This window comes from Pinus tabuliformis, chromosome J, assembly GCF_031772625.1.
Source record: "Pinus tabuliformis cultivar Carrire ecotype Pingquan chromosome J, CPIR1, whole genome shotgun sequence".
Classification (NCBI taxonomy): domain Eukaryota; kingdom Viridiplantae; phylum Streptophyta; class Pinopsida; order Pinales; family Pinaceae; genus Pinus; species Pinus tabuliformis.
Genome location: NC_142295.1, coordinates 1105442189 through 1105451190, shown reverse-complemented (window position 1 = coordinate 1105451190; position 9002 = coordinate 1105442189). Strand labels below are relative to the sequence as shown.

The following is a 9002-nucleotide window of genomic DNA, read 5'->3' as shown; positions in this document are numbered from 1 at the left end:
GGTCAATGGTATCCCATCAGCCTCCTTTAATGTAACCAGGGGTATCCGGCAGGGGGATCCGATCTCCCCTTTTTTATTCATATTAGCTATGGAAGGGTTAAGTCGTAAGATCAAGAGGGAGGTAAGAGAACATAGAATCAAAGGTCTCAGATTGTGGGGGCCTAACTTAGTTATCACACACCAACAATTTGTTGACGACTTGATGCTATTCGGAGAAGCGTCGCTCAGAGAGGTTAGAAATTTCAAATCTGTTCTAGCAGTTTTTATGATGGCTTCAGGTATGACGATTAATAATGACAAGTCTTGCACCTTTATTTTTAATACTCCTGCAATTGTCAAAGCGCATTTAACTAGAGTATTAGGTTTCAGAATGGGTGAATTACCAACTAAATATCTGGGTGTCCAACTGGATATAAACTCCCACCGCCTAAAAAATTAGCAGAATTTGTTGGAAAGGGTTAGAAAACGCCTGGCTAATTGGTCATTTCGAACATTGAATTTGGCTAGTCGCATTGTTCTTTTAAAATCTGTTTTATTGTCTATTCCCATATATTCATTATCTATCCTGGCAGCACCCAAAGGTGTTCTATCTAAAATGAGGGAAATATTTGGAAAATTTTTGTGGAGTGGTACACAACAGCAGAGAAAATGGGTCCTAGTTTCATGGAAGAAGGTTATCCAAAGCAAAGCGGAGGGTGGTTTAGGAATTCGCGATCCTGAAATTATTAACCAGGGTTAGGAGAAAAGTTGTGGTGGAGATGGGTACAGGGGGGTACTGATCTATGGAAAAGAATTTGGAACTTAAAATATAATATGCCAGGCACAGTGGAAGATCGTTTACGTTTAGCAGTAACTCCCCGAGGGTCACAAATATGGAACTTTGCAAGCAACAATAAAGATATCGTCGGGGATTTAGCTTTCTGGGAAATCCGTGAGGGTGGTACAGCAAGTTTTTGGGATGAAGGGTGGCAGCAGCGGTATAAGTTAAATGAAGTCCAAACTCTTCATGATGTTCAAGTGCTAGGACAAAGGGCAGGTATGATACATGTCAAAGATTATTGGCATCGAGGAGATGTACATGGTATTTGGCGACTATGGAAGCAGCCTAGGGAATGGGCAGATTGTATCAGTATGGAGACAAAACATCGGTATACCCAGGAAATGGATTCACGGAAAATTAAGATTAGAGGTGGTAAAGACATCCTAAGGTGGGGTAAAACAATGAAAGGCATGTTCACTGTCAAAGAAGCATATCACTGGAAGTCGAGGGAGGAAAGGGCTGGCGATCAACTGGAATGGAACAAGATCTGGGCGGCCAAATGGTGGCCTAAAATAACGTTTTTTGTGTGGCTGGTTTGCAATGGCCGGATCTTAACTTGGGAGAATATTCAAAAACGTGGTATGCATGGACCCTCCCGATGTTATTTGTGTTGTCAAGAGGTAGAAAATCTGGAGCATTTACTAAATCGATGCCTCTATGCTCAGAGTATATGGGAGGAAATCAGAGTACTATTTGGTCAAACAAACAGGGACCCAACTAGTCTCAGGGTTACCTTATTTCATTGGGGTAAAGGGAATTTTCAGAGTAAAGTTGTTCGGAGATTGTGGACTCTGGTGATTGGCTTTGCAATATGGGAAGTCTGGAAGGAGCGCAATCGGCGAATTTTTAGAGGACAAGCTTCTCCACAAGTAAGAGTTTGGGAAACAATCTGCAGATCAATCAAGGAGACAGTTTTATCTGAAGCATGGGATGAGAATGATTGGAAAATGCCCCAGGAGGAGCAACGAATTCTTGTAAGGCTGAATCTAGATTATACAATGATTTTCCCTAACCTGGACCGGGGAAATAGATATCAGCTACACAGTCCAAATCACTTCAGATTGCCAGGGGATAGGCGAATCAAACTGACATTTGATGGGGCGTCAAAGGGTAATCCGGGAAGCGCAGGCTGGGGTGGCCTATTTAGAGATAATTCAGGGCGAACATGGTGGGTGTATGCGGAATGGGGTGGAGATATGACCAACAATGAAGCAGAACTATGGGGCCTCTATAACGGACTTCGAATTGCAGTTTGAAATGGTTACCGGAATCTTGAGGTGGAAGGGGATTCCAAAATTACAGTTGACATGCTAAGCAAATTGCGGAATGGCAAATGGTGGGACCAAGTGGCGACGAGCTGGCGAACAACTGCGATCATACAAGATATTGCAGAATTGCTCAATCGGATTGAGTATATGATGGTTACTCACGTCCTACGAAATGGTAATCAAGCTGCAGATTTCTTAGCCAATTGGAGTAGCGAAGCGTCGGGAAGAATAATGGATGGGAGCTGGGATGCATACCACGAGGATCCACGATGGAGCGTACTACGCAATATACTACAAACGGATTATGATGCGGCCATGGCACTACAAGAAAATCATTAAATGTTTCCCTATTCAGAAAGGGAGGCGACCTGACATGGCAGTTAATGATCGACAGGGGTTTATGCAGCGCGTGGATAGCAATAACCATAGGGGCGGCGATGGTGATCACCAAACGAGCGGGATGATTTTCCCAACGACGGATTTGGGTACGCTTTTGAGGACACCAGTGCGATGTGATGAGAATATTGGGTACGCTTCACATCATCTTAAAATTAATGGGGCAAGTGTTAAGGCAGGCGTCAGACGAGTTTTCGGTATTAAGTTGGAAGGGTGGTGGATGAGGGTCTTCATATGCTCTGCATGTAAATGCGAAGCGTATCGACTGAAACTTACAGCAAATCCCTGTATCAAGAGAGAGTGTGAGTGTAGTATGCAGCCCACAACAGTGCCGAGTATGGATGGGCGAAGAGTGCAGGAAGACGGCCGCTGGACACGGAGTAAGGGTAAGCCTGAAGAACAGCGAGGAAAAGGTCTGTCTGAGGACGCAAAGGGCAAAGGTGTTTCAGCGGATTTCTTACCTCGCGTCTATTTGGATATCACTGACGAATCTGATAAGGATTTTGATATACACGAGTATTTGGTTGATGAGGAACAGCGAAGGGTGACAGGAGGGAAGGTTGGGAAGTGGATACGTCGGAGTGAGGACCTCGAGGACTCAGAAGACCAGAGGGAGGAGCAGGAAGACTCCGAGGAGGCTAGGGGTGGCCGACGTGGAAGAGGAAGGCCTCCGAAGGTTCGGGAGACTCAACGGGGTCGGGGAACGAGCATTGGAGAAGGAGGTAGAGGGAGTAGGCAGCCCGAGCGCAGGGTTAGAGGCAGGGGCAAGCGGGACATGAGGAGGAAACTCACTGAAGCAGAGGAAGCTTATAATCAGGGAACTAGCCCACATATTAGGAAAATTATTGACCATTTCGAAGAGGAAGCTATGCAGGCAGCTTCAGACCCGGACATGGAGGACTGGGAGAATTTCATACCCGATCCTGGACACACTAGAGGAAGGTTGTCTTTATACAAACAATCTCTGCATGCTTACTGGGGCATGAAACGACTCCTGGCTAAGGCCATGGAGCAAATTGCAGTTGAAATGGTGGAATTAGCCCAGGGATTCCCTACTTTTAAAAGGGAATTAAGGAACATACAGGTGACTCTGAACATGCAGGACCATAAGCTGGACAAAATTCTACAGCTGCTCAAGGAAAATGGTTTCGAGATCAAGACAGAAGGTGGACCAGAGCTGGATATCCCAACTCACTAATGAATGGACAATGCTGTCAACAGGTTTTCTGGAACTTTTTTAGTTTGCCAATTTTTGTAATCCTCAATGGAAATGTCTCAAACAAGATACAGTTCGATTGTGAAACATATAGTAGGAAATTTTGTATGGATAGATAGTCTGGATAGGTATTTTTTGTGGATGGCGGTTAAAAACTATCGAAGGTTCCCGATTTCCCTTAAGGGCGGGCAATGACCTGTCTCTCTTTGTATATAGCTTGTTTGTATGTTTTACTATGTTGAAGTAATAGAATTTCTACCTCAGCTTACAGAAAAAACACAACACAATATACTCTCTCTATGGATATTTTGAAGCTTAACACCAACAACGACTTCCAAGATCCAACGCAATGGAAATCGATTTAAGGGTGAACTCCGAACCACAGGTCAATCGACTTTAACGACGATCAACATAGGACGGGACCAAAAGTTTTGGTCTTACATATTTCTCTCCATTTATTACTGCATCCGAACTAGACTCCATTATGTAGGCAGCAACTCCATTGCGGTCTCTGCGAGAGACCGCATAGACCTGCCGTGCCTACTCAACCCCACACTGCCCGAGAAAGCATTGTAATATTCCCAGTCTGACGTTGTCTTCATCACTCCCTTCAAAGCCGCCTCCAAAGCTGTCACCAATTCCGATCTCGTCTCTAAAGTAGCTTTGTCCTTCTTCATAAGAGCGATCAAAAGCTCGATGTTGAATCGCCTGATATTCGGAACTATCTTCAATGGATATGGGTGACTCCAGAAAACATCCACCACTTTAGAAATCAACGATATTGTTGAGAAGCCACTCAATTCTTCGAACTGGAAATCTTGTTTTGACGTGGTCATAAAGTTGAAGATCTGAGCAGCCAATCCTATGGCTGCTTCCAGAGGCTCGCATGAATGTTCCTCCCTCTGCATTATGCATGAATAGTTAATCTCTGTCACATATTTCAGAACCTGAAAAAACATCACAAAGAAGATCACTGATCCGATGAAATTGTTTTCAGATCGAACTGCAATATAACACTTTAATTTTCAAACGAAAGGCAAAGAATTGAATATAATCTTCTACCTGCGTTGCCAGTGCACTGATTTCCCTAAATTCAGTGCAATCTGCCTTTGCGTGAGCAAGTAGATTTCAAAGAATCCTTGCTACATGAATACCCCGCACAGTGTCGTTCAGCAAGGAGATCAGACCTGAGATTAAATTGGGGTGACCATCAAGCTTAATACTCATCATTATTTCACAATTGTGTGCATTCTCAAGTGAAAGAAAACCCAGAGCTTTTCCTGCCTTCTTGACGAGTTTCTCTATTTCATTGTTATTACTATCTATCTCTCGGAAAAAGAGGGAGAAGAGATTATCCAGAACTCCGCCAGTACCGCCGATGCTCTCACGGCCCTCTTGTTCGTGAGTGAGACTAGTCAGAGTGTTGATCGCCGGGATTTGCAGGTCATAGTTCAATTCTTTGTACTGAATAGCGTCTCTGAGATTGCTTATGGTGAAGACTCTCTCTCGGATCCCTTTCCTCACATCCTTCCCTGCCGAGCCTGTAGTACTTGCTAGCTTTTCCACGAGCTCCAGAGCGAGCATTGCCATCTGGATTTCCAAAGATGCGGTTTTAAGTCAGGCAGTGTAATAATTTTAGGAAGTGGCCCTCTGCAATTTCCGATTTTTGCGCAGTTGGAGTGGTTTTCTGCCAACTTTTTCAGTATGGTCAGCCCCATAGAAACAGGCCTAAAGCCTTCCGGACTTGAGTCCTCAGTAGAGTAGAGTAAAGATGCTATAGATTCCATTGACCCAGCAATGGCCGTCACCCGAATGCAATTACGCTTATTCTCCACCAATTCGGAGATGATCTCTGCCACCACTTTTCAAATCTCCCATTCCTGATCGTCCTTAAAATTCAGCATTTCGATCAGCCTCTCCACCACATCTCTCATGATTCCGATTACCTTCAAATTCTCTTTCTTATATAGCGGATCCTTTACAAGCACGGACAGTACCGCAGCAACTCCACGCTATGTGATAGAAGTCGAAAACGGTACCATTGAGGCACCGCGAACATGTGACATAGGGAAATCCTTTGAGGGTGACGATCTCAGATTTGCCGAAGCCATAATCATCGTTCACCTGCTTAAGCAAGTTACATACAATGATCCTCCACTGCCAGTACACCTTTTCCATCAGAAAGAGAAACGCTTCGACGAAGGACAGACTGTAGAACATTTTGAGAGCCAATTGCGGATCATTGGTATCGCTACATGAATCTACGCCGTAGCGCAGATGTACTAACCGATACAAAGACAAGATGACACATGTTGAAGCGGACAACAACTGCAGCCATAAGAGAAAATGAGCTTTGGCATTGGCGTAGTTCCTCTGCAATTTATCATGTCTCTGAGAGTTGCCCTGGATATTAGCATCGGCTCAGGTATCCAATCGACCTGTTGGCTTTGGATGAAGATGAGAGCACTTTCGGGCAATAATATTATGGTGACGATCCAGAAGTCTGTCGTTTCTAAAGATGACGCGAAGCCTCCAAGGAGGACGACGGTGGCCCAGATGAAGGACAACTTGTCGAGGCAGCTGGCTACCTTATCCAGAATGGCAAGCCTAAGGGCACACAGTAATTTTCATGTCGGGAAGTGCCCCCTTGTCATTGTAAGTCTTGTTCAGATCTAGGCATAACATGCAAAAGGACAGTGGGTGATATTCTGTCACCATTCATTTCTGTAACAGATACAATATCTCTAACCGATGATGGCATTTCGGCGAAACTGGCTGTTGGACGTTCAATTATATCTTTCCCTAGGGAGGAGGTCACGATGAAGCGTGGAAGCCTCGTAGATACTGCAGCGTGGTAGCCTCGTAGATATTTTCATATTATTAAATATATATATATATATATATATATATATATATATATATATATTATTTCATATTTTGGATGGCATGTTTGAAGATAGGTCACCCCTATAGGTGTAACAAATGTGTCTATAATAACATAAAATTAAATGGTTGATAAACACATATTCATCAAAATAAAAGTATTTATATGCTATTTAATTTATGTACCATGATCATGTAAGTTTAGAAATTGTTGATCCGTGTATTTGAAATAAATATTTTTTATCATTCATATATATATTTTTTAAGGTAAAAATTTTAAAAATCATATTTCAAAATAAACTACACTTATTAATTATTAATATAATTAGAATAAATACTTTTGCTAATGTAGTTGATATATGTTGATGGTCATCGATTCGATTGGCATATAAAAGGAGGAAAATGTTGCCAATAAACGTATATCAACCACATTAGTAAATGTGGTTGTCAAAGGTGGAAAGTGTCGCCAATCAACTTATATCAATCACATTAGTAAATGTGGTTGTGCTAGTAGCCAACGTGTGTGGGGTGGAATCATTGACCATGGTTGACGGGGATTGATGAGGTCGGTCACGACTGATGAGGTTGATTGATGTTGAAGAGCATTGATGGGGTTGATCATGGTTCACAAAGTTGACCAATGTTGGAGAGGGTTGAACAAGGTTGACCATGGTCAGCCATTAATGTACCAATGTATTATTGTTACATCAATCTAATAATTTTATATTAAAGTTGACATTGTTACAATATTACATTAATATTGACCACCATTGACCATTGTCATGGTTGACAATGGTCCATGTTACATTAATATTAATGTTAATGTTACATTAATTTTACAAAAATGGTTATAGTAATGGTTCTAGTGGGTTGATGGGGCTACGTATGCTTCACATGATTGACCATGTTTGAAGAGGGTTGACCATCGTTGGTCATGGTGGACCATGATTCACCTTAGTTGCAGATATGGACATCATATCCTTTTATTCCCTGGTTGAGCAAATGTGCATATGCATATATGTGTATCTTATTGTAAATATTGTATCGAGCTAGATTTATAAAGCACCATGAATAGTATGGTTATTTCTTGGTTGAAGCAAATGTGCATATTCATGTATGATTTTTGTTATTATAAATACTGCAATGAGATGTGTTATAAAGCTCCAATAAGAGGTATGGTTGTCATGTTGTCATGTTTGTCATGATGATTTTGATTTTGAGCAGGTTGTTTATTGTAAATACTTCAACGAGCTAGATTATAAAGCTCCATGGGCAATATGTTTTTATTTTCAGTAGTTTTGTTGGTTTTAGGTGTCATAGAACACCGAGGACGGTGTTCCCCTAAGGTGGAGGGGTCTGTAACATCCCTGGGTTAAAAGTTCATGTAATAAAAGTTAAAAAAGACAAAATAGGACCAAGGTCATAAGACACTTATTCCAAGCTGAATATATGGAAATATATCCTAGTGGGCATCACTTGATGTGTTTATGGCTGGAGGAAATTGGCAAAGGCAATGGTAAAGGCTTTGGAATGGAAAAGTGGCATTATTTGGAATTTATTTATGAAAATAATTGAAATTAGGAGAAAAAGAAGGTGAAAGGTCACAAGTTGCATGTAAGGAGGAAATTGAAGCAAATTAGGGGGAAAATGAAGAAATTTGAGGCATCAATAATAAAGAGACATCAGAGCATCAGTTGGTAGGTTTTTTTTAGTTTAGTTTTGCAATTAGTCTTAGAGAGGATAAGGAAAATAAGCAAGAAAAGGAAGGACAAGGAAAGTAAAGGAAGGACAAGGATCAAGCAAGGAAAAGTTGGATCAAGTAGCTTTAGTAGGAATACTTGTAGGTAATAAGTTGCATGTATGATTTCTTAGCTGGTCTTGACATGCATGGTATGTGCATGTTGGTATTTGGTTCTTTTGTTGTCATTTGCATGGATTTTGTTGGGTTTTGACAATGGATTTTAGCCTAGCCTTGCTATTTTTGGATAGCCATGGTGTGATGGGACTTTTCTTAGTTTGAGTTTCGGATGGACGAAAGATTTTAGATCAAGGTGTGATGGTCTCAAGAAAATTCCCAAGGTCTAGGAATCCCTTGACTAGTAATGGCGGGATACACGGTAAAGCCTGAGGGTGGAGACAAGAAAATTCCATAAGGTATTGTAGAAGAAATTATGAGGCATCCAAGATCGATTTGTTTTTGTGATCTTGGCACAAATTTAGGTGAGATCGCAATATGGTGAGGGTGGAGGTGGTTTAACCTCTGGATTCCCTTGATTATTTTTTGATTGGTTTATCCCATGAGATCCCACATTCATGCTTGGAATATGGCACAAGGGTGATTGGATTAAAGAAAGATTTGGTTCAACTAATCTATGGTCAGGTGGTACGTGGAAGTCCCAAACCTGGTTGGATTTTGCCT

At 41.8% G+C, this 9002-nt stretch overlaps 1 protein-coding gene across 1 annotated transcript; it reads right to left on the bottom strand.

The window, feature by feature from the left end:
* Positions 1–4182: 4182 nt before the first annotated feature.
* Positions 4183–5290, bottom strand: LOC149230907 (uncharacterized). The gene is made up of 2 exons (XM_089381464.1): positions 4847–5290; positions 4183–4647 (listed from the first exon to the last, which is right to left on the bottom strand). Exons 1-2 carry the CDS (start codon positions 5288–5290, stop codon positions 4183–4185), a joined length of 909 nt encoding a protein of 302 aa, XP_089237590.1.
* Positions 5291–9002: the final 3712 nt, after the last annotated feature.